This window comes from Marmota marmota, unplaced genomic scaffold (genome assembly GCF_001458135.2).
Source record: "Marmota marmota marmota unplaced genomic scaffold, marMar, whole genome shotgun sequence".
In the NCBI taxonomy this organism is placed as follows: domain Eukaryota; kingdom Metazoa; phylum Chordata; class Mammalia; order Rodentia; family Sciuridae; genus Marmota; species Marmota marmota.
Window position 1 is genome coordinate 12,564,390 of NW_026000229.1, and position 27,020 is coordinate 12,591,409.

Here is a 27,020-nt window from a genome sequence, read left to right on the forward strand (position 1 = left end):
GTGTGTGTGTGTGTGTGTGTATGTATATATATATATATATATATATATATATATATATATATATATATATATATATAAACAGGAAATAAACAGATTCAAAAAGAACCTAATATAATTTTTAGAAATTTTTAAAAAAATTAAGAAAAATCATTAGTAATCTCAATAGATTCAGAGAAGGCCTTAACAAAATTCAGCACCCATTCATGATAAAAACACTGAAGAAACTCGGGATATAAGGAACCTATCTCAACATCAAAAAGGCTAAATATGAGAAATCCAAGACAACCTCAGAGTAAATGGGGAAAAATGGAAAAAGTTTCCTTTAAAATTTGGGACAAAATGAGGATGTCCACTCTCCACACTCCTATTTAACAGTGCTAGAAATTCTAGCCACAGCAATTAGGCAAGAGAAGGAAATAAAAGGGATAAAAATTAGGAAAGGAAGAAGTCAAATACCACTGTATGCAGATGATATGATCCTATACCTAGAAGATCAAAAAAAAAAAAAAAAAAAAAACTCCACCAAAAGACTGTTAGAGCTAAGAAACAAATTTGGAAAAGTAGCAAGTTGAAAAATCAACGCACAAAATTCAATAGTTTTCCTATATGCCAATGATGAATCTATTGAGAAAGAAATTAGGAAAACAATTCTATTCACAATAGCCTCAAGAAAATGAACAAAAAACCCCAAACAAAACAAAATAACCTAAGAATAAATTTAACCAAAGAGGTAAAAGTCCTGTACTTTGAAAACTATAGAACACTGAAGAAAGAAATTGAAGAAGACATCATAAGATGGAAAGACCTCCCATGTTCATGGATAGGCAGAATTAATATTGTTAAAATGGCCTTACTACCAAAAGCAAATACAGATACAATGCAGTCTCCATCAAAATACCATGACATTCTTCACAGAACTAGAAAAAAAAAACAGTCCTAAAATTCATTTGGAAGAATAAAGACCCAGAATAGCCAAAGCAATTTTAAGCCACAAAAGTAATGTTGGAGGCATCACAATACCTGACTTCAAATTATATTACAGGGCTAACAAGTAACCAGTAACAAGTACTGGCATACAAACAGACACACAGACCAACAGTACAGAACAGAAGACACAGAGGCAAACCCATACATCAACAGTCAATTTTGATCCTTGACAAAGGTACCAAAAACATACATAGGAATAAAGACAGCATTTCTAACAATGGTGCTGGGACAACTGGTTATCCATATGTAGAAGAATGAAACTAGACCTTTATCTCTCACTCTGCACAAAAATCAACTCAAAATGGATCAAACACTTTAGAATTAGACCAGAAACTAAGGAACCCCTAGAAGAAAACGTAGTGTCAACACTCCAGCTTTTAGGCACAGGCAGTGATGTTCTCAATAGGACCCAATAAAGCTCAGGAAATAATGCCAAGAGTTAATAAATGGCAAATCACCAAATTACAAAGCTTCTGCACAGCAAATGAAACAATTAAGAATGTAAACAGAGAACCTATAGAACGAAAGAAAACCTTTGTTAGCTAGTATTCTGATAGAAAATTAATATCTAGAATATTTAACTTGACACTAAAAAAATCAAAAAATCCAATTAAAAAATGGGCAAATGAATTAAATAGACACTTTTCAAAAAGAAGAAATACAAATGGCCAAAAATACATGAAAAACATGTTTAACATCATTAGCAATTAGGGAAATGCAAATCAAAACTATACTGAGATTTCATCTCACACCAGTCAGAATGCCAACCATCAAGAACACCAATAATAATAAATGCTGGAGAGGATGTGGAGGAAAAGGAACACTTTTACACTGTTGGTGGGATTATAAATTAGTACAACCACTATGGAAATCAGTATGGAGTTTCCTCAAAAGACTAGGCATGGAATCACCATATGACCTAGCTACACTACTTCTCAGTATTTATCCTAAAGAATTAAAGTCATACTATAGTGACAATGTATACCCATGTTTATAAGCAGCACAATTCACAATAGCCAAACTATGGCACCAGCCTAGGTGTCCATCAGCGATGAATGGATACAGAAAATGTGGTGTATATACACAATGCAGATTTATTCAGACTAAAGAAAAAAATGGCATTTGCAGGAAATGGATGGAACTAGAGACCATCATATTATGCAAAATAAGTCAAACTCAGAAGGTTAAGGGTCTATGTTTTCTCTCATGTTGGAAATTAGAGAGGAAAAGGAAAAAGTGTGGGAGGAATCTCCTAAAAATGAAGGGAGATCAATAGAGGAAAAGGACCAAGGAATAGGAGGGAAGAAGGGAGGAGGGAAGTGCTGGGGAGTGATATTGGCCAAATTATATTGTTATATTGGGTGCATGTACAAATATGTAACTATAATACACCATTTTAAAAAGGGTGAAAAGATAAAAATAAATAAATTGGCATTTCTCTAATTGCTAAAAAAAACAATGAAATTAAAAAAAAAATTGAGCTGGGCAATTATAGTGCATACCTACAATTCCATCTACTTGGGAAGCTGAAGCAGGATTGAGGGAGATACAGAAGGAATTAGCCAGCCAGGGCAAGATGGCAAATGAAGTGGTCAGCTGTGGGAGGCCATGCTCACACGTGATTTGAGTTACCTCCCTGGCTGGGTGAGAGGCGCTTAGACACAGCTGTGTTAGAGCCTTCCCCACCCTTTTCTAGGTCCGAGGGCTTGTCTGTGCAGAGGCGTGCCTGGCCACTGACCTGAAGACCCAGTCATCACCCCTGACCTTGGGATGCTGCCCCCCTTAACCTTCATTGGATGGTATTTTCCCCAGAAGTTTTTGTTCCCCAATAAAAGCCCACTCCTTGGCGTGTTTTCTCTCTCTCTCTCTCTCTCTCTCTCTCTCTCTCTCTCGCTAGTCTCTTCTATAAACCTCGCCACCGCATTAGGTGGCTGGAGGCAGGAGCTAGGAGAAGCCCTCTCTAGCTGGTATTAAAGGTAATGAGAGTCTTGTCTCTTTAATTTAAAACTCCCTAGCAATTACTTATGAACCTAACCTTCTTTCATGAAGCCAGCACTGGTTGCGTGGCAGAAGTGGTGCCCAACGTGGGGCTCTTGAGTAAATTGACTAGGTTGAGTTAGGGAGCGCGCTATAGAAATACGGAATTTGTGACAATTTTAGGGTCATGGAAGTACCAGGCAGTTTTTGGACCGAAGGGACGTTAAAAATTTTAATAATGGGGAATTCAACTTCTACTGATAAAGACATGTATTTGACTATTTGAGACAATAATTAATCAGAAGGGAAAGCAAGTTAAAAAGACTCAGTTGCTACAATTCTTAAAAGTTGTAGGTGAATTTTGCGCTTGGTTTTGTGACCAAGATTCATCAAATTTACATACATGGGACAAATTAGAAAGGAAATTACATAAAATTTGCCTTTCTAATGAATTACCTGGAAAAGGATGGAGAAGGCTCTAACACAGCTGTGTCTAAGCGCCTCTCACCCAGCCAGGGAGGTAACTCAAATCACATGCGAGGATGGCCTCCCACAGTCAGGGGCAAGACCAGAACAAAGGAGCATGGAGAGGGTCTTTGTTTGTTTATGCTGTATTTTTTAGTTGTAGTAAAACACAACATATTTATTTTATTTATTTATTTTTATGTGGTGCTGAGGATTGAACCCAGGGCCTCACACGTGCTAGGCGAACACTCCACCACTGAGCCACAACCCCAGCCCGGAGAGTGTCTTTTGATGAGGTCAATTTCCTGCTTGATAAAAGTGCTGGTGGACACAAGCAGGGACACAATCAGACAGACACTTTTGTACTCCAGCTCCCAAGTGGGGATCCAAGAGAAAAAACAAAATAGATGCATGGACAGAGGGGCACCAGTCATGGACAGGGGAGGAGATAGGGGAAGGAGGAAATTGCAGAGACCATGAAAAGAATAGGCCCAAACTCCCCCACTAGACTTTGATCTCTGGGGCCCCTTCTCTTCAGAGAAGTCAGCCTCTTTATCTCTCTCTCTTCAATAAACCTACTCCTTGCTTGCTTTCTCTGTATCCTGTTCTTCAATTCTTTGCTGAATGGAGACAATGAACCCAGCACCCCTAGTCGGTAACAGAAGGATTGCAAGTTCAAGGCCAGCCTGGAAAACTTAGCAATAATCTGTTCCAATTTTTTTAAGAAAAGGGTTGAGGGTGTAGCTTAGTGGTAGAGCAACAACTCTGGAAGGCCAACCCACTCAGGTGCCTCTGTGTGACAGGTGGAGGCCTCCGAGGTACCTTCTCCTTCTACCCCACCCTGCTTCACTCACTTCTTTACAGGTGTGTTCCTGAAAATAGTCCCCAGTGAAACTTCTGCACACGAATCTTTATCTGGGAGTCTATTTCTGGGGAAATCAAACTAAGAGAGCTCTCTCTTCCCCTTCTGTGGGGACATGGGAGGCCACATGTGCCAGATGGTGCAGCTAGGAGATGCTGGAATCTCCATCCACATGGGCCCTTTGGTCTCAGTTACATCACTGTAGCAATGTGAACTGAAATAAACCTTTGCTATGTTATCACTGTGGCATCTGGTGTACATTTTAACCTCAGCGTGCCCTACCTGTTCCTGCCTACTCTAACAATTCATGTTAAAATAGTTGAATATCCTCTAACAGACATAAAGCCTGTTTCTGACATATTGATTATAAAATCGGAAAAATAGAATGTGAAAAGGAAAAAAGAAAAAACTGAGTGACTAGGAGGCTGAGGCAGGAGATCAGAAGTTTGAGGCCAGCTTCAGCAATTTAGTAGGCTTTAAACAACTTAGCAAGGCCCTGTCTCAAAATAAAAAAGTTTTTTTAAAGGGACTGGGGAATTGGCTCAGTGGTTAAGTGCTCTGGGGTCAATTCCAGGTATTAAAAAAAGCAGGATGAGGGGCGAATAATGTAAAACTCAATCTATAGCAAACAAGGAAGAATGTACAAACAGAGAAACAGGACAAATAAATTCACACAAGACAACTGAAATAAATGCAAATATAGAAATAATACAAACAGACTAAACTTTAGTTAAAAGACTCATATTACCAAACTAAAAGTCCAATAAGACACAGTTAAAATATAATGACAGGGAAGGATTAAAAGTCAAAGAAAGAAAAGAGATAAATCAAATGAAAGATATTTTAATAACAAAGCTGGAATTATTAAATTAATATCAGATGGATTCTAAGACTCACAACAGTGCTGGATATAAAGACAGTCACTGCAACATAAGAGTAAATTTACTTCACCAGGAAGACACAGTAAGGCTCAACATAGATAAAGCAAAAATTAACTTACCTATGATGAACAGTTCACCAGTCTCTCAATGGAGGAAAACTTTAACTTAGGAATAGATCAAAGTAAAATTATAAAAAATGCAAAACAAAAAATTTGCTCTTGATCTAGGCATGGTAGTGCATATCTGTAGGCCCAGCTACTTGGGTAACTGAGGCAGGAAGATCACATGGTGAAGGTCAGCCTGGACATTTCTGAACACCCTTTCTCAAAATAAAAAATTTAAAAAGGGCTGGGGGTGTAGTTCAGTGAGAAAGGGCCTAGGTTCAATCCTTGGTCTGGCAAAAATATAACAAAACAAAAAACCCCTACAAACTTAAGGACATATAGAGACTACTTCCCCCAATAATTAGAAGCTATTATATTAGGGCACAGTTAGAAGATTTATGAAAATTGATCAGGTACTACTGAGCCAGCCATAAAGCTAGCCTGGACAAATTTTAAGGATTAAACTAAGATAGGTGGACAATCTCAGACCATAATCAATTAGATTAAAACAATAACATAAAAACTGTGCAGGGTGAGGACATAGCTCAGTGGTAGGGCACTTGCCTGGCATGTGTGATGCCATGGGTTCATTCCCCAGCACCAAAAACAAAACAAGACCATTCCACGCACTTGGAAGCAGGAATTAATGTATGATACTGCATTTCCACTCTTAGGTACATACACAAGAGAAAGGAAAGCATATTCACCCAAAAACGTGTACCTGGATGTTCTTAACAGCATTATTTATAGTAGCCAAAAATAGAAATAACTCAACTGTCCATCGACTGATGAATGGATGAACTGGTAATAGCCAACAGAATATTATTCAGCCATAGAGCAAAGGAAGAAAACTGACATATGCTCAAGTATTGATGAACCTTGAAAACCTTATACTAAAAGAAAGAAGCAGGCAGAAAAGGGCACAGTCTGTGTGATTCCCTTTGCATCAAGTACCCTGAGTAGGAAAATCCACACAGATAGAAAGCAAATTAGTGGTTGTCATGGCTGAGGAGGGAGGGGAGTGGGAAATAGCTGCTAATGGGTGGTTTCTTTTTGTGGGGACGAAAATGTTCCAAAACTGATCTTGGTGATGGTTTTGTGCGATGTACCCTTTGTGTGTCCGTTTCTATAATACATTGCATTATATACTTTCAAAGGGCAAATTTTATGATACCTGAATTATATCTCAACATAGTTATTATTTGAAAACAAAACAGAACTTTCACAGAGAAAATTCAGCTATAGGGCCAAGTTGTTCCCTGCCCAACTCCAGACACTGCCTTTCACATAGGCCAAAAGGTAAGTGGTAGGGCTGGGGGTACAGCTCAGTGACACAGCACTTGCCGAACATGCATGAAGCCCCAGATTCCATAACCAGCACTTCAAGGAATAATAGAGGAAAAAAAAAAAAGGTAAATAGTGCTTCCTTGGAGTTGGCAAAATGGTGGCCCCACCCAGAAAATTTTACCAACCACTCAGGAATATATAATTCTAATATCATATGATTTTTCTCCATGGAATGAATAGGCAGCAATCTCCACCTTTCTTTTTGTTGGTATACCTTGAATCCCAAATCCAGGCAAGGATCAAAAAAGAAGAAAAAATTATAGGCCAACTCTAACAAGGAAAAAAACTGCACTCCAACTTATAAATAGATGTAAGAATCCTAAACAAAATAGTAGCTGATTTTAGCAATAGATTAAAAAGACACTACAACATAACCCAGTTACATTTAGACCAGGAACAAAAGGTTGGTTTAACCTTGGTAAATCCATCGATGTCGTTCATAACATCAACAACTCAAGTGAGTCCTACATGACTGTCGCAAAAGATACACTAATAGAAAAGAGGGTTTTGTAAAATTCATAATTAAAGGGAAAAATCCTGACATACTAGGAATATTAAGACTTTCCATAATCTGATAAAGATTATTTACACATACACAAATATTATATTACATGATAGAATGTGGAAAGCATTCTTTTTGATTGAAATCAAGAACAACACACAGATGCCTGCCATCCTGACGCCCATCATGCCCTCCCAGATGATTCTGACATCGGTGATCCACTTGGAGAAATTCCAGGTGTCTGTTAAGAAGGCGCCTGGAGACTATGGGATATCTGCTGATGGGTCTAGGCTATAGTTAATAAGAGATTCTCAATTTGACACAAAATGTCCTTATTTCCTAACAGAGCACCATGTAACTTGTAATCTAGACCTCAATGCTTTGTCTCTAAATTAAGTCTGTGTAGATACTTATTCCATTCCTTAAAATGTTTGTTCAAATCTTTCATAATCCCCTAATATACTCAGGCCTATTTTTTTAAGTGCAAGGAAGACTAAAAATTGAAGACAACCTTCTAAGAGAAGAGAGAAACTGCACCTTGCTGAGAACAATGTACTGGCTAGGTGTGTGCCGGGAGGTGCTGGTGCTGAGGTGGGCACCTCCCTGCTGAGATGAGGTCTAGGGAGGGTGGGGCAGTGGCCAAGACCACACCGCCATTCCTATACAAAAGGAGAGGCGGCCACACAGGGCAGCCTGCATAGACCCAGCCAACCACCGAGGAGCTCAGGAAAGGGAGTGGGCACTGAAGAAGGAAGCCAGAGGAGAATGGAGGGTGGGGGAGAGAAGAACTGAATTTGGGGCAGGGCTTTTCAAAGTCCCTTGGCAATAAGTTCTACCTCTCAAAGTGCCCTGGAAGGCATAGGAGAGTTGACCACAATAATGACAATGGACGTGTGGTGGCCTGAAATGCACTTTCTCAGGCCATATGCCAGGCACTTGAAATGGGTTATCTTACTTAATCCCAACCACAATCCTAGGAGGCAGATCCTGCCATCACTCCCATTTTACAGACACAGAGACTGAGGAATAGAGATTGAGAATTTTTCCTGAGGACACTCCGCAAACCAAGTGTTGAACCACCGAGCCCACCAAAAATAAGGTCGACATTTGTATAAAGTCTCCTGTGTTAATTGTTCATGCAAATTTCTCATTTTATCCTCAATGCTTTGGTATCTATTTTAATTAAAAAAAAATGCCTTTTCTCTAAATTCTCAAGTGAAATTCCCAGGTAGGCAGAGGCACTGTTTTCTCTGTGGCTTCATGAACCTCAGGCATGATGCTAGAAAGCCCAATAGTGGATGCTGGAGCCCAAGAAAGTTTTGAAGCAAGGTGTGACATGGCTTCTCTGCCCGTAACTTGTGTCATTTCACTAAAAGGGAGAACATCACCCCATCATTTATGAACTGGGTGGAGGACATTCTTGTCTTCAGCCCTCTCTCTGCAGTCCCGACCATCAGAATCTCCATACAGTCAGGATCCCAGCAGGCTACCTGAGAACCCATTGATACCACTCTCCTGTCTTCACTTCTGTAGCACGTACCCAAATCCAATCCTGACCAAAACACCCGGGGAGACAGCCAGCAGATACCCACCATCTCCACCCGAGTCCCAGCCCTGCCCCATGATTTCCATCTCAAGGCCTGGATCTCTCTCCACCTCGCAAATCCTATTAAATCCTCAAACTCATCTCAGAGATCACTCTCTTGACAAAGCCTTCTGCGGTTCCTCAGATTGTTCTCTGAATCCTGTGGAGCACATCTTGTACATGGTAGAGAGTCCATAAAAATGTCACAAATGAACAAAGAGCCAGACTTCCTTCCAGTCATTAATGCTTCCCAGTCATTAATGCTCTGTGCATAGATCCCATCGGAAGAGGAGATGCCCCTTGAGGACAGAGGCAGTGCTCTGCTCAGCAGTGTCATGGAAACCGGCTCCTTTTGAGTTCGCCTGTTTCCTGCCACCATTCTGACCTCCTTTCACCAAATGGCTCTGATTACACCCAGTGCTATCTTCCTGGAGTCACCTGGCTTCCCAGGCTCCCAGGGCCTGGCACGCGCTTCTTCTTCATCTTCCACTCCTGATGCTGAGTTTGTTTGAGAATTACTTTTCAGGGGATGGCTGAAGTGCTGAATGATCAGCTGAGTGAAAGGGGCCTGTGTCCTCCGTGACATCCTCCAGATGAACCTTCCCACTGTGAAATAACATTGCCTCTTCTCCAGTCCAAGAGGAAGGAAAATTGACACTGAAACAGGGGTGCTGTCATATTTTCTTTGCAAGGGAAGAAACCCAGTAGGCCAGTTTGTCATGACACACGACCAGAAGGCTGTCCCCTGTCTTATTAAAGCAGATCATCAGGATGGCCTCTCAGGCCCAAGAACCCATGGAAAGGTGGTGCTAAGGCCCACTCAGCAGCTCTACCCATTGCCTCAGCCCAGGGCCTGGCCTCTTGCCTCCTGCAAGAGATGGGATGACAGCAAAGCCACCCTGCAGTGACTGCTCACCTGGCCTGTTCTCAAGCACCCATAGGAGGATCCTTAAAAAAACTTCTCCTGCCCACCCAGCTGCTGGTGGCTTCCTCTTGTTACCTGACTCTCTAACCTTGACCATTTTGCTTCTGGATGACACACAGATATCTCATGGAAGGGCTACAACTTCAATAGTTTGGGGACTGCTTCCATTTCCAGGTTTAGTGCATATAGGGGAAGCAGGAAGCTCTAATTTCCCCCAGAGGGGAGGCTTGAGGAGAAGAGGCTGTGTAGACCAGACTGGTTGAAGACATGTAGTCCCCCTGCGGAGGAGGCCAAGCTCTGGTCACATCCTGGAATTCTTCTATGGAAGGAGCAGAGCACATACCTGGGGCACCTGGTCTATGCTGAACAGCCTGGGGATCTTCAGGCTCAGCATCTTGATGTCAGCTTGGCCAGGCTGGTGGGGGTCAGCCCCTGCCTCTCTCCAGGACTCAAAGCCCTGACATGCATGGGGTCCCCAGTTGCTTCCTGAAAGAGGATAGCATGGAGAAATCGAGTCAGTATCCACCTAACTCCAGCTGGATTGTGCAGCTACTAAATGAGCACTTGCTAGTGGTGGCAACAAGTTGAACTTTCTCAAAAGCAACAATAGCAATGCTTTCAGACTGCCAAGTCCTTCCTTCCAAGAGTGCTGGAGGGAGGCCATTGATCCTAATAGGGGAGAGAGCTGTGCTCTCAATGTCTCCTCCTCCAAAATGCATGTGCTGACATCTAAACAATCCCCAGCAGGTGTGAAGAAGTAGGGCCTTCAGGATGTACTTAAGTCATGAGGCCTCCACCCCCATGAACGAGATCAATCCCTTATAAAAGAGGCACAGGAAATTGGTGCAACCACTCTGGAAAGCCATAGGAGATTCCTCAGGAAACCTGGAATGGAACCACCATTTGACCCAGCTATCCCACTCCTTATACCCAAAGGACTTAAAATCAGCATACTACAGTGACCCAGCCACATCAATGTTTATAGCAGCTCAATTCACAATAGCTAAGTTATGGAACTAACCTAGATGCCCTTTAACAGATGAATGGGTAAAGAAAATGTGGTATATACACACACATTGGAATATACTAGGCCATAAAAAAGAATGAAATTATGGCATTTGACACAAAATGGATGGAACTGTAGACTATCTTGCTAAGTGAAATAAACCGATCCCAAAAAACCCAAGGCTGAATGTTTTCTCTGATATGCCGATGGTAACACACAATAACAACGGGGAGGGAAGAAAAGAAGTTCGTTGCATTCAACAAAGGGGAATGAAAGGAAGGGAGGGGGAATGAGAATAGGAAAGACAGTAGAATGAACCGGACATAACTTTCCTGTACTCATATCCGAATACACCACCAGTATAACTCCACATCATGTAAAACCACAAGACTGGGAAGTTATACTCCGTGTATGTATGATATGTCAAAATATACTCTACATCCCATGTATATCTAAAAATAATAAATCTTTAAAAAATATAAAAATAAATAATTTTTGTAATCTGATTTTTAAAAATTTAACACTATACAGGAAGCATATTATTATGCCATTAAACATAAAGAGGCACAAGGGAGCTTGCTTGCCACTTCCATCAGGTGAGGACACAGAGAGAAGGTGCCATCTGAGAACAGGTCCCTTGCCAGACAGCAAACCTTCTGACACACACACACACACACACACACACATATATATATATTTAGTTGTTGATAGATCTTTATTTTATTTATTTACATGAGGTGCTAAGAATTGAACCCAGAGCCTCACTCATGCCAGGCAAGTGTGCTACTGCTGAGCCCCATTCCCAGCCCCAGCCCCAACCCCCTGCTGACATTTTGATCTTGGAGTTCCCAGAATCCAGAACTGTGAGCAATACATTTCTGTTGTTTATTAAATTACCCAGTTTAAGGTATTTTGTTATCATAGCCTAGATAGAGTGAGACAGTGGTCAGAAAATTGGGGAGCTGGAAAGGGCTGGAGAGGTCATCCAATCCCCTCATGTTATATGTGAGGATCAGACCGGTGGAGTAACTTCCCCAGAGCTGCACAGCTGTGGAGAGCTGGGGCCACACACTCTCCACTCCACTATAGGGTGCCCCTGGGCAGACAGTGGGTTCTCTAGCCTCATCAGCTCTGTGCCCAGGAGAGGATAAGGAACTGTGCCCTCTTCCAGAAGGCTGGCCAGAGCTTGTCTTGGTTGCCCTAGACACACAAAAGAACCAGGCCAGTCAGAAAACCCAAGGAGACAGAGCAATCGGGAGTAAGTAATAAGGTTGCTTAAGTGCAGGATTAAGCAGCAATAAGTAATGTAAACTAGAGAAATCCAATGCTCTCAATACAGGCCCAGGAAACAGAAAAAGAACAGAGGTGGAATTTGCCATAGTCAATATCTCCTCTACCCCATCATCACAGGTCCAAAGTCTCCTGCTTCCTAGGGTCGTCCTCTTGTTCCCATCCAATGAGAGGGTTTCTTTCCCTGACTCTGGAGGCCTGGAGACCCAGCCCAAAACTCTCTTGGGGCACCAGCCACATTTGACCTTCAGTCAAAGCGAGCTCCCTAGGGCTCAGGTCCCCCGGGGGGAAGGACCCTCCCATGGCTGATTGGAAACCCTGATCCTTCAGCAAATAATCAGCAAATGATTATTTAATGAAGCAATGCAGCTCATTCTTTGAACCTAAAGTGCTTTTAAGTTTTGTGGTTTGTTTCCTTTTGCTTCTTATTTTTCTTTAGGTTGTCTTTATTATCTGGAGCCCTGTAGCAAAATACAATCCGTTTCTGTTTCACGGTCATAAATTCGCTTCTTTCTCAAAAATACTGATGTAGGCATCATCCACAATAGGCAAGCGGTGGAAGCAATGACGTGGCCCCCAACCCATAAATGGATAAACAGCAGAAGTGTAGATAGACCATGAAATGGCTTTTAACCTTAAAAAAGGAGGAGATTCTGATACACACCGCCACATGGATGGACCCTGAAGACCTTATGCTAAGTGAAGAGAGCTGGTGACAAGCATCAATCTGATATGCATCCACTCACACAGGTACCTAAAGGAGTCCCATCCACAGGAGCAGGAGGCGGAGCAGAGGCCCCTGGGATGGGGGAGGGGAGGTGGGGTGCTGGCATTCAAGGGGTTTGAAGTTTCTCTCTGAGGTGATGAGAGGGTTCAGGAGATGGATGGTGGCGACAGTTACAAAGCAGCGTGAATGCACTTAATGCCATTGAACTGTATGTTTAAAATTGTAAATTTTCTGTTATGTGTATTTGATGACAAGAAAACAGGTCTGCAATATTTCAAAATTACAGAATTATAAAGATAATAATTTTTTAAAGTTCAGGTGCTTTTTACCCATGTTAAAAAATAAAAATTGACGCTATACCAGCAAACAACACTGCCTCTGAGCGGGGCGTGGCACACCTGGCCTCTCCCTCTCAGAAGCAGCCGTCACCCACCCAGCGGCAGGAACACAGGCCAGACCAGGGGAAGCTCAAGCTCACCCGAAAAACCCCAGATGATATTGGGAACCAAAGCTAGGGCTCCCCAGTCTGTCTCCAGCACCCCTTATTTCTCCTGGGACTTGACTCAATTTCATGGGTGAGAAAAAGACCCAGTCCTTGCTCTGGAAGCACCCATTATCTAGGTGGGATGACCCAGCAGCCACACAGAAATGAGGATGTTCCAAAGAAGCACAGGATCCACTCATCTCTTCATTCAGCCATTGTCTGCTGCACTTTAATCATGTGCAGAGTAAGAGCAGGGGCAAATGGATAGTGTCTATTCTCTGCAGGCTGCAGCAACCTTAAGGAAAGGCTGAGGACTTAGCTGATAGAAAAATTGTATTGGTTTTTGATGCACGGAATAGGGGAGGGGAGTAGGATCCCCCACACCATGCCATTCCCTCATTGCACAAGGAAAGAAAAGATGCGTGAGACAGTCCTTGTGCCAAGAAATGAATAAAAACCAGACACACACCTGCTTTAGTCAGGGTTCTCTGGAGAGAAAGAACAGATAGAGATAGGATATGCAGACAGAGATACACAGGAGAGGACTTATCAGGAGAACTGGCTTACACAATTATGGATACTGAGAAGCCCCATGATGGGCTGATTACAGGCTGGAGACCCTGGGATGCTAGTTGTATGGCTCAATCCAAGTCCAAAAGCCTCAGAGCCAGGGAAGCCAACAGTGTAACTCTCAGTCCAAGACCAAAGGACTGAGAATCCTGGGGGTTGGGTAAGTGCAGGAGCCCAAAGTCAGAGAACCTGGAGTTCTGACATCCAAGGGCAGCAGAAGATGGGTGTCTTGACCCAGGAGAAAGATAAAGAGAAAGAGAAAGAGGGAGGGAGGGAGGGAGGGAGAGAGAGAGAGAGAGAATATGAATTCGTCTTTCCTCTGCCTTTTTATTCTCTCTAGGTCCCCAGCAGATTGGGGGCAAATTTTTCCCACACAGTGCCTCCACTCACACACTAATGTCCTCTGGAAACACACTCCCAGACACACCAGAAATCATGCCTTACCAATTCCCTAGCTATTCCTTAATCCAGTCAAGTTGAGCCCTCAAATTAGCCATCACAACATCCAACTAACTAGCATGGGTCACCCTGAGGAGGAGGGGACTCACCCACTCTCCACCAGTCCAGAGTCTCCTCTCATCCACCCTCACCACAGCCTCCAGGAGGCCGGGCAGAGGAGCAGAGGGCCTGGCACTGCATGCCATCCACCCAGGTGCAGAGACTGCTCTGCTGTTTCTTGCACAACCCTTAATAAGCCACTTAACTCTCTGTGCCTCGGTCTTATCTGCAAAATGGAAATAACAGCAGTGCTTTCTCATGGGGCTGCTGTTAGGATTGGAAGAGATGAGCCATGTAAAGAGCTGCCATAAAGACAGGGTTCAACAAGCACCAGTCATTCATATTAATTTTCAGACAGGAGAATTAATTTCATAAAATTGATTATGAAGCATTGAAAGTTCAGGGGATCTTCCCAGATCACAGAGCTAACAGGTGGTAAAGCTGGGATTTGATCTCTGGTTCACCTGAAGGTCTGAGGAGGGAGTCTGGGGGTGGAGAGATGTGGAAGCTTCCTTGAATTGTGCCATTTGCACTGAGCACGATAAATTGCAGAGATTCGAGAGACTTTGAAATTTTCTGCAGGCCTTAGTTATGCCCTGTATTATAGAATGAACATTTATATTCCCTCCAGGATTCAGATGTGGAAACCTAATCCCCATGTGATGATATTCGGAAGTGGGGCTTCAGGGTGCAACTAGGCCATGACGGCAGAACCCCCATGAATGGAACTCATATTCTTCCAAAAAGGTCCCTGAGAGGTCATGCGTCCTACTGCCATGTGAGGATACCGTGAGAAGACACAGTCTAGGAACCAGAGAGGCCTTCACCAGACACAGAAACTGCCAGAGTCTTGATATTGGTCTTCCCAGCCTCCAGAATTGTGAGAAGTAAATTTCTGTGGTTTATAAGCCACCTAGTCTATGGCATTTTGTTTTAGCAGCCTAAACAGACTAAGACACCCAGGGGACACTTTTGGTGGCTAGGAGAAAGAGAAAGGTCACTGCTGTCCCTACTATAACCAGAAGATATCCACTTGCTTTCTGGATTGTAGTGAAATCAGTAACATAAACCCTCCTGTTGAGAAAGACAATGTTAAGAGTCATACATTTCCTTTTAAGAAGAGAATTGGCTTTGATCAAAGGGCATTAAGTTGTAGCACTAGACACTAAGACTTGATTTCTCCCTGCTACTGAGAGAAAATGGAAAACACAGAAGGTTAACAGTGCTGTTTATCATCTAGGCTCTGAGCAATGAGCCTCTGTGCCAATTAGAGTGAGACAAACGCTCAGGTAAGATCAGACTAGACCTTTCTCTTTCAAAAGTGGGGGAATTTTTTGTATTGTTCTTCTACCATTTGAATAAATGAGGCCTCTCCTACTAATAGGTTGCTCTTTGGCATCTACAATGTAAACCTTTATGTTGCCAGAATCGTGTGACACCCATGGCTCATCATGGCAAGTTGCGCCATGGCCCCTGGTTCACCTGCTGGGCCTACTGCAAACCTTTCAGGTGTCAGGAAACACAGAGTGCACTCACTGGCCTTTTCAGCCTCCTCCATCAGGAGCCAGGCTCTTCATTCCTCCCCACTATAAAATGCAGAGTGTAATTTCCACCATTGACCACACCAGCGTGGTTTGTGGTCTCTTCAGCAGAGGCCAAGAAACAAGCTTGAATAAAACCAGGGGCTTCTAAGATGAGATCAAAATGCAATGGAAAGATCAGCTAATATTTCAGCAGTATGTTGGGATTCCACATAAGACTTCATTTAAAAGAGGATTCCAAACTTTGCAATGTTTTTTTAGATGTTGATGGACCTTTATTTTATTCATTTATTTTTATGTGATGCTGAGAATCAAACCCAGTGCCTCACACAGGTACCTAAAGGAGTCCCATCCACAGGAGCAGGAGGCGGAGCAGAGGCCCCTGGGATGGGGGAGGGGAGGTGGGGTGCTGGCATTCANGAGAGAGAGAGAGAGAGAGAGAGAGAGAGAGAGAGAGAGAGAGAGAGAAACTTTAGTATTTATTTATTTATTTTTTAGTTCTCGGCGGACACGACATCTTTGTTTGTATGTGGTGCTGAGGATCGAACCCAGGCCGCACGCATGCCAGGCGAGCGCGCTACCGCTTGAGCCACATCCCCAGCCCCTTTGCAATGTTTTTAAATTGCTAAAAACAAAGTGGGGGTTGGTATTGTAGGATACTCACGAGGACATGCTGAATTCTCCTGAAATAATCTTTTTATTTTTTAGTTGTTGATAGACCTTTATTTTATTTATTTATACGTAGTGCTGAGAATCCAACCCAGTGTCTCACACGTACCAGGCAAGTGAGCTACCACTGAGCCACAGCCCCTGAAATAACCTTTTTATTTTATTTTCTGTTTGATTCATTTATATATATATATATAATATACAACTCTTATTTCATATATAGAGCTCAATTTTTCATATCTCTGGTTGTATACACAGTATACTCACACAGGACTTCATGTCCTCATACATATACTTTGGATAATAATTGATCATCATATTCAATCATCATTAATTACCTCATGCCCCCTCCCTTCCCCTCCCACCCCTCTGCCCTATCTAGAGTTCGTCTATTCCTCCCATGCTCCCTCTCTATCCCACTATGAATTAGCCTCCTTATATCAAAGACAAATTCAACTTTGTTTTTTTGGGATTGGCTAACTTCGCTTAGCATTATCTTCTCTAATTCCATCCATTTCCCTGCAAATGCCATGATTTTATTCTCTTTTATTGCTGAGAAGTATTCCATTGTGTATATATACCACTTTTTTTTAATCCATTCATCCATTGAAGGGCATCTAGGTTGGTTCCATAGTTTAGCTGTTGTGAATCACGCTGCTATAAACATTGATATGGCTGTGTCCCTGTAGTATGCTGTTTTTAAGTCCTCTGGGTATCCAAGGTGAGGGATAGCTGGGTCAAATGGTGGTTCCATTCCCAATTTTTCAAGAAATCTCCATAATGATTTCCATATTGGCTGTACCAATCTGCAGTCCCACCAGCAGTGTATGAGTGTACCTTTTCCCCCACATCCTTGCCAACATTTATTGTTGTTTGTATGCATAATAGCTGCTATTCTGACTGAAGTGAGATGAAATCTTAGAGTGGTTTTGATTTGCATTTCTGTAATTGCTAGTGATGATGAACATTTTTTCATGTGTTTGTTGATTGATTGTACATCATCTTCTTAGAAGTGTCTCTTCAGGTCCTTGGCCCATTTATTGATTGGGTTGTTTATTTTTTTTGGTATTTAGCTTTTTGAGTTCTTTATATACCCTAGAGATTAGTGCTCTATCTGATGTGTGAGGGGTAAAGATTTGCTCCCAAGATATAGGCTCTCTATTCACCTCACAGATTGTTTCTTTTACTGAGAAGAAACTTTTTAGTTTGAGTCCATCCCGTTTATTGATTCTTGATTTTAATTCTTGTGCCACAGGAGTCTTATTAAGGAAGTTGGGGCCTAATCCCACATGATGGAGATTAGGGCCTACTTTTTCTTCTATTAAACGCAGTATCTCTGGTTGTATTACTAAGTTCTTGATCCATTTTGAGTTGAGTTTTGTGCACGGTAAGAGATAGGGATTTAATTTCATTTTGTTGCATATAGATTTCCAGTTTTCCCAGCACCATTTGTTGAAGAGGCTATCTTTTCTCCAATGCATGTTATTGGCACCTTTGTCTAATATAAGATAATTGTTGTTTTTTGTGTTAGTCTCTGTGTCCTCTATTCTGTATCATTGGTCTGCCAGTTTGTTTTGGTGCCAATACCATGCTATTTTTGCTACTATTGCTCTGTAGTATAGTTTAAGGTCTGGTATAGTGATGCCACCTGCTTCCTCTTCCTGCTAAGGATTGCTTTAGTTATTCTGGGTCTCTTATTTTTCCAGATGAATTTCATGATTGCTTTTTCTATTTCTATGAGGAATGCCATTGGAATTTTAATCAGAATTGCATTAAATCTGTATAGTGCTTTTGGAAGTATTGTCATTTTGGTAATATTAATTCTGCCTATCCAAGAGCAAGGTAGATATTTCCATCTTCTAAGGTCTTCTTTGATTTCTTTCTTTAGAGTTCTGTAATTTTCATTATATAGATCTTTCACCTCTTTTGTTAAGTTGATTGATTCCCAAGTATTTTATTTTATTTTTTTGATGCTGTTGAGAATGGGGTAGTTTTCCTCATTTCCCTTTCTGAGGATTTGTCACTGATAAACAGAAATGACTTTGATTTATGGGTGTAGATTTTATATCCTGCTACATTGCTGAATTCATTTACTAGTTTTAGAAGTTTTCTGGTGGAACTTTTAGGGTCTTCCAGTATAGAATCATATTATCAGCAAATAGAAAATAGTGAAATAACCTTTTTTTTTTTTAAAAAAAAAAAAAAGCAGGGCTGGGATTGTGGCTCCATAGTAGAGCACTTGCGAGGCACTGGGTTCCATCCTCAGTACCACATATAAATAAATAAATAAAATAAAGGTCCATCTGAAAAATATTTAAAAAGAAAGCAATCATAACAAAATCACCATGAGGAGAAAGTGTCAAGTTAACATTCGTAGATTAAAGGGCAAGCAAAGTTAGTAAGAGGTAGAATTCATACTTGGCTGCCTCATTCCTCTCATTCCTTGCAGTCCCTCCCTCAGGAAACTTTAACCTGGTACAAGCTCAAAAGGACACACTTGGAAGACCTTATAACATACCAAATATGTTGACATATAAGGTGGACTAATATAACCTGATGGGCTATTTTCCCAATGACAGGGTCCAAAAAATGTGTAACTTCTAGGAATGCAAATAAACTATCAAATTGTCTCTTTATAACATTAATTTATTCATTCAGTTAGGCACAAATATAAGAATCTCTAACTATAAATGCAATTTACTAATTTAAAGGTTTTCTAGTCATATTTCACAGAAATAAGTGTATTCCAAGTCTTCACATGCACCTTCAATAAGAATATCTTCTTTTTAACTACAGGCATTTTTTTGTATTACAGGTCAAGGGCAAAATATTCTCACTTCCTTCTACATTGTGCTGAGGCTCAGGAAACAATACTTGAAAGCCTGACACCTCGCTGCTCCTGAGTCCTTTGAACTGGAGGCTGGGAGGCCTCTGAAGCAAGGGCTCTCTGACCTGCTCCTGCCCTCCTGTCTGTCACTAAAGCAAGTCGGGGAAAGCAGACTTCTACTTCCTGGAGGTGGGTCGTATAAACTAGAGCCCCTCTCTTCTAAAAAAAGATGTATAACCTAGAAAAATGATCTCTTCTCCTTTTAAGACCCATTCCAGAAGGATCCTGCCTCACATCCGAGAGGAAGCCTGGCTACACAGAGACATCTAGAAGAATCTGAACAGACTGGCCTTACTGGGTACCCCCTCCCCCACCTCATATTACTATTGACTCCTATGTCCAATAACATTTCTGCACAACTGTCTGTTCTTCATCAAATCTAAGCATAAAAACACAGTTTTGCTGCCTGTAATCCCAGCATCTCAGGAGGCTGAGGCAAGAGGATTGTGAGTTCAAAGGCCAACCTCAGCAATTTAGTGAAGCCCTAAGCAACTCAGTGAGACCCTGTCTCTAAATAAAATACAAAAAAAGGGCTGGGGATATTGCTCAGTGGTTAAGTTTCCCTGGTATTATCTCTAGTACCAAAAACAAACAACAAACAAAAAAACCCCACAGTTTTCCCTGGGTTTAGATTCAAGGGCAAGCAAGGATAGCAAGAGGTTTTTGGGTCTTCGTTTCTGAAGGCTCCTATATCACTCAAAACTTGGATTAAACAAATTTGTTAATGATTTCTCGTGCTAACCTGTATTTTGCTCCAGGATATATTGACTATGATCCTTTTGATGGGTGAAGAAAGGGGTCCCACCTTCCACCTCTGCAGTTGTTTGAAAAACGCATGATTTGAAACTGTACTGATTGCTTACTGCTAAAAAATATATTCCAAATCACAACTATTCATTTGCTATTATTATATTGGCTGCAATTTGCTTTTATATACTTCACATGGAGGGCCTGATGGAAGATGTTAGCTTCAACCTGCAGCCCTGGGGTGGTGGTTAGTTAGTATTTGAAAGAGGAGCCATTATGCCGTTCACACTGTGGAGAGCACAGCTTTGGATCTGTTGGGGCTATTTTTGGTCTACACCATAGGGTGTGCTTCTGAGCACTGAGAATGCAGTTTCACTGGAGAAACGAGAGGCATTAGAGAAATGTGAATTAGTGAGCAGCTGTCCAGGTGCTGTCCCTGTGTGTGAGCAGGGACAGCTACAGGATGAGGCTGCTCCTGTGAATGAGCTCGACTGAGCCCTCTAGGGAGGATTCAGTGGCCTGAATCCAACCAGAAGCTCAACCAAAGCTGACAACTGTTGACTCAGCCTTAGGAGCTATCAAGCAAGGTGCGTGTGAGAGTCTTTGAAAGGGCAGGTAGCTTTCCTGGCTGCTGGATTGGCCATTATATCAGGTTGTGCCTGCTCGCTAGTGTAGATGTGGCCAGCAGAAGCCCAGTCATGGCGTCTCATTGTGCTGTGCCATGGGTGCCGAGATTGGGGGTCCTCTCATTCATGCACCTCCAAATACTGACTGAGCCCAAGATGGTATTTCAATGAACTTTAGACACTACCAGCAGTGTCTTCTTTGCCACTTCTGTGTACCACAAACACAGAAAAAAGTACTGCCAATTATAATCATGAGATACCACTGATTGCACATTAGTCCTGATTTCAGAGTTGTTAAAAATGTTAGGGAAAAAAAAGTGCATGTTCTGATAGATGACGTAGTGCTTGAGATGAGTGAGTGGCTTAGGTTGGCACACAGTGTGACTCTCCGCACTTACTACTTTCTCTTTAAAGGGGTCATCGAAGTCTCCTTCATGGCAAAACTGACACCTGCAACTAGAGGATCACATTCCTGGGAATAAGTGTCTATCTGAGATTCTACCTCCCCCGGCCCCCGGGATTGTGTCAGGAGCCTTCTGAAAGGATTCCAAAAGGAGCCCAAGAACAGTTGGCTGGGAAAGTATCAGGTTGTCATAACATCTTCCCCAAACAGCCCACTATTCAAAATAAAAAGACAGTGACCTGAACATGCAAACCCCGGAGGACTTCACTGTAACACCACTTCCTCTTTTCTGAAAAATATTATGTTGGAAAACAAAATTCTTTCATAGTACAACATCATAAAGGCAAAGGCTGATGTTTCACAGGGATTGCACTGTGCCTGCTTTTAGAATAATAGGAATGTAAGATCAGAAAGCTCCTGAGAGGCCGTCCAGGCCAAAGCGCTGCTAGATACCTGATTTTTTGTTGTGGAGTCTTTCAGACCAGAGGTGACACATTTGATTCAGAGAAGCAATGTAACAGAGACTTCAGTTTCTGCAGAAAGGCAGGGTCCTGGGGATGTCTGGAGATGGGAGCCCTCACCTCTTCTCTGCAGACTCGGAGGCCACTCTTAGCCTGGGAGGGCACTAGAAAGTGCTGCAGGCTGTCCGGTCCCAGTAGGGCCCAGCCTCCAGGGTGTGGAAGGAGGAGGCCAGCTTCTTCAGACTCAGCTGATGAGGCTTAGCATAGTGGCTCCAGGAGAAGAGTAAGTGGGAAGAGAAGAGTTGGCCTCATTCAGGCAGGCTCTGGCTCACTTACTAGCCCTCTCCCTCTTCCTGTCTAGTTCTCCTTCATGTTGACAGAAAACAGCACAGAGTGCAGATAGTAGAGGAGGCTGATTCCATCCCATACCATTCAAAAGAATGCTTACATGGTGCTCAACACCGCACAGGGCTGCACTGTACCCTGGGCAGGACTACAGGGACAAAATGCAGGAACAGAGTCCCAAGCTGCCTGCAGATTCCTGTTTGCCTTAAAAATACATACGATCAACATTTAAAACTTGTATATCAAATGTCACCATCAAGAGAGTGAAAAGACACCCAGGAACTTGGGAGGCTGAGGCAGGAGAATTGCAAGTTTGAGGCCAGCCTCAGCAACTTAGCAAAACCCCGTCTCAAAATAGAATTTAAAAAAGGACTGGGGAGTAACTCATTGGTAAATTACCTCTGGATTCAATCCCCAATACCAAAAGAGAAGAGTGAAGAAAATCCATACAACGGGAGATTTGCAAATTGTATGTCTGATAAGAGATTAATATCAGAATATATAAAGAATTCCTACAAGTCAGCCAAAAAGAAAATTAAAAAATCAAACAAACCCAAACAACCCAATCCAAAAATAAGCAGAAAAGCCAGATGCAGTGGCCTGTGCTTGCAGGCCTGCCTACGTGGAAGTCTGAAGCAGGAGGATCACTTAGGTCCACTGGATGGAGACCAACCTGGGCAACCCCATCTCAACAGCAAAAAACAACAACCATAAAAGGAACAAAAAACAATGAACAGCTATTTCCCCAAAGATATGCAAAGGGCCAATAAGCACATGATAAGATGCTCACATTACTAGACATCAGGGAAACGCAATTCAAAACCAAGTGGAGAGAGCAGTCCATACCCATTAGGATGGCTGTTAAAAAACAAGAAACATGAAGGATATGTCTTGGCAAGGATGCAGAGAAATTAAAATGTCAATGCGCTGCTGGTGGGAATGTAAAATGATGTGACCATAGAAAATAGGCAGGTTATCAAAAAGTTGAACTTAGAATTACCAAGTAATCTAGCAACATCACCTCTACATGTACACCCAGAAGAAGTGAGGAGGTTCACACTGATATTTGCCAACTGATACCATAGCAGCACCAGTCACAATAACCCAAAGTGGACCCAAGTGTCCATCAGCAGACGGATGGATAAATAAGTGGTGTAGAATCCATAGAGTATCACTCAGCTTTTTAAAAAAGGAACAAAATTCTGACAAATGCTACAACTGGGGTGAACCTTGAAAACACAATGACCACACAATACTGAGTGTGTTTTTATTTATTTATTTATTTATTTATTTTGGTACTGGGGATTGAACCCAGAGGTGCTTAACCACTGAGCCATAGCCCCAGCCCTTTTGTATATTTTATTTAGAGACAGGGATTTGCTGAGTTGCTTAGGGCCTCACTAAGTTATTGAGGCTGGCTTTGAACTTGCTATCTTCTTGCATCAGTTTCCGGAGCCCCTGGGATTATAGGCATTTGCCACTGCACTCAGCAACAGTAAGTGTATTTAGCACTGCTGAATGCACTCTTCCAAATGGTTACATGGAAAATTTTACCACAATAAGAAAAAGTATCTTTTTTTAAAAAAAAAAAAAGCATGTAAATTTTGTAGTCTGCTCCAAAATTTAGCTATGATTGTTTTAATACAAGAATTTATTTTCTCCAGATCTTCCAAGAAAAAAAAATATATACCATCTACACTCTGCTGTTGCCAAAACCTTCCCACGTCAGGAAACACAGACTAGTTTAATCTTCCCTTCTTCCTATTTTATCGATGAAGATTCCAGATAGGAAATGACTTGTCTGAGTCACTCAGCAAGGGGCCGGCAAAGTCAAGATTAAAGAAGTCTGTAACTAACAACAGGAACATGCACAGATGTAGCGCCTGAAAGACCAGCAACCCCACCCTGCCCAAGCCAATACCAGACTCCACCAAAGACAGAAAAGAAACAGCTCACAGGACAGTGAGCTGGGGGCAGCCAGGGTCCACCCCTGACCTCCAGCCTGCTGCAGCTAGGGTCCAACGCCCACCTCAGCAAACATACAAACAACTATTCACTAAAACCACAATTATTGTCTCTTCACAGATTGCTTTCCAAACTGCAGGTCAGGCTCTGTCAATAGATCACAAAATCAATTTACTGAGCCTTGGCTGGCATTTAAAAATAGAATAGTATGGAAAATAGAAGAACAGAAAATATCACATGTAACATCAAGAAAAGTTTCCCTCTGTGATATCAGGATGTATGTTATACATATTATGTGTTATGACCAAAGGTATTTCTTATGGAAAATCTCAGTCCAAAATGTTTGAAGAGGTGTGATCATGTCACAGGTTATTATACTGATTATGGAGAGCCAATGACTTTTTTTTCATCTAGAGTCACACTCACCACGGTATGTCTAAAAGTTTTGGGGGCAGGGGCTGCCAGATCCCAGCAAATGAATGGCTGCATAAGAAACTCCTCTTAATTTTCCTTGGTCTATTGTTCTTTCCTTGGTCTATCCCTTTTTTATTTTAAATATTTATTTTTTCGTTGTAGTTGGACACAATACCTTTATTTTATTTATTTATTTTTATGTGGGCTGAGGATGGAACCCAGGGCCCCGCACGTGGCGAGCGCTCTACTGCTGAGCCACCACCCCCAGCCCTTTCCTTGGTGTATTCTAACAAGCATCCTGGATGACCTGAGCTTGGAGAACGTTCTGCAGCAGTGGGACAGGAGGGATGCACCTGTGGCTGGAGACCCAGGGTAGCAAGGTCAGGCTTCTCTCTGCCATCTCCTGGGCTGAGTAACTCCACCTGACTTTCATCTTTGTCATCAGTGAGATGGGACATGAGTATCTACTTGGTCGGGTCTGTGGGAAGCTAAAATGAGATGCCAGATGTGAATATGTTACCTACAACATGCTTCAGCAGTGCCGGTCGTATTCACCACTACTACTGCTCGGGCCGCTGCTGGCACCAATGGGGTACATTCAGGGAAAGGGGCCATCAGCTGCAGCAGCTCCTAGAATGGAGGTGTGTGACCTGAGGTCCATGAAAATCCATGAATGGGCTTCAGAAGTCCAGCCAATTATAGGTAAAATTATGTGCCTGCACACATGTGAACGTGTGTGTCAAAGAGACTTTCATCAAATTTTGAGTGGTACCTGTGAGCCAAGGAGAGAGCTCAGGACCCCTAACCCCATGAACAGGATTAAGCTAACCTGGTGAACAGGATTAAGCCACCCCCAGGTACCTTGGCACCCAGAAGAATCCCCAACCAGGGCAGGAGTCACTGGTTCCAGCAGTCAGTACCAGGCAGTAAATGAGGGCAGGGTTCCCTACCAGAAACCTGTTCCTGCCCTGCCCCACCCTGGAAACTGGCCCCACCAGCTAGCTGGGTGGGGTTCTCTCTTCCAGGGAGAGACCTGCTCTGCAAGCTGTGCCAGCCTTGTCCTCTACTACAGGAATGTCCACACCAGGAAGCCCTGGGCTTATTCTCACTGTAGTCCCCAGCTCTCTCTGAGCCTCCCAAGGGGAGCCCAGGCGGAGGCAATGGCCACCCACAACCTCTCCCTGCAGCTCTCTGGGAGTGTTTCCACTCGGCCAGGCTTTGGACCTGTCCCCAAGCTTCAAATGTCCTTCAATTGTCCTTTTCTCTGGCACCCACCCAGGCCCAGCTCCAGCCGACCTCCTCCAGGAGGGATGCCTTTCCTTTCTCCCCTGAAGCCCACCAGCTGCAGTGGGGCAGGTGGGGGCAGGCTTCGGTGGCACAGAGCTCTGCTTCCAGGCTCAGCTTCTCACTCACCAGCTGGAGCCCTTGAGCATGCAGCTTCACTTTCTCAGTCTGGGTCTCCATCCCCACCACACCAGCACCTCGAGGACTGACTGAAACAATGAACTCACAGTTCTCTGCCTAGAGTGTGGCCTGCAGCAAGCCACTCGGAGTTGGGGATTATTATTACTGGCTTGGCCCTTTATGATTCTCCGAGTCTTTTAGGTTGGTCCTTTTTGTAGCCACAATTTAGATTACTTGAAGACAGGATCTAGGTCTATTTTTATATAAGAGACTCAATAAAAACTCATTGACTGTTCTATTCAAGGCTCTTCATTCATTTGTCCATCCATTCACCCACTCATCCATGGGGTGAGCCACCCTGTGCCAGGCACTGTGCTCACAGCTGGGGACAAGGGGTACAACGACAGCTCTGGCCCTAGCAAGCTCCCTGCAGAACAATGGAGACACTAGGCAGTGAACCGGCGGTCAGATGCTCTGTGGGCAGGGACAGAGTCGGGTGCAGGCATCTGATGGGGCACTTTCATGTTGGGAGAAGCAGGGGAGCAGCTCCACCAGGAAGGAGTTTCGAGTTGATTTTTCCTTCTCAGATGCTTCCCCAGGCTTGCTGGTTTGCCCTCTGCTTCCCCTTTCAGAAGGAGCACCCCCATCCTGTCCTGCAAGCCCCAGGCCAGTCTGCACATAGGCTGCCAGACTCACCCCGGGCCCTCTCTGCGCTCTGCTGAGGGTGCTAGGCTCAGGTCCCACACTAGGCACTCCCCATTACAGGCCATTCATCAGGAAGGCGGGTGACGGCAGGGCTGTCTCCTGAACAGGTTGCAGGAGAACCCTGGGTTTTGAATCTTGTTCTGCCACAGTGGGTCCTGCTCCTGGCACTGAGGCCTAAGTGTCCTCATGGGGGAGGGAAGGGCCTGGGCCAGGGGACTCTGAGATCCAGCACGTGTGGTCTACGGGCGGCTCCTCCCTTTGTCCCTGAAGAACCCTGCCCCCAACTCCTCCTAAGAATCTTATCTGATCATAATGGAATGGAACTGAAAATCAACGATAAAAGAAGGAAGGAAAAAGCATACATCACTTGGAGAATGAACAATAGGTTACTGAATGATCAATGGGTTATAGAAGACATCAAGGAGGAAATTAAAAAATTCTTAGAGATAAATGAAAACACAGACACAACATATCGGAATCTATGGGACACATTGAAAGCAGTTCTAAGAGGAAAATTCATTGCTTGGAGTTCATTCCTTAAAAAAAGAAAAAACCAACAAATAAATGATCTCATACTTCATCTCAAAATCCTTGAAAAAGAAGAGCAAAACAACAGCAAAAGAAGTAGAAGGCAAGAAATAAT

General features: G+C 42.9%; 1 protein-coding gene across 4 annotated transcripts in view; it reads right to left on the reverse strand.

Annotated features, from left to right (window-relative positions):
- Paqr5 (progestin and adipoQ receptor family member 5) overlaps positions 1-27,020 on the reverse strand; it is an 85,901-nt gene that overhangs the window by 30,740 nt on the left and 28,141 nt on the right. For all 4 annotated transcript variants that reach the window (XM_015480482.2, XM_048793479.1, XM_048793478.1 and 1 more), the window contains exon 2: positions 9,979-10,121. In XM_015480482.2, the coding sequence (XP_015335968.1) occupies positions 9,979-10,029 (51 nt within the window). In that variant the 5' untranslated portion in view covers positions 10,030-10,121. The remainder of the gene's footprint in view (positions 1-9,978; positions 10,122-27,020) is intronic.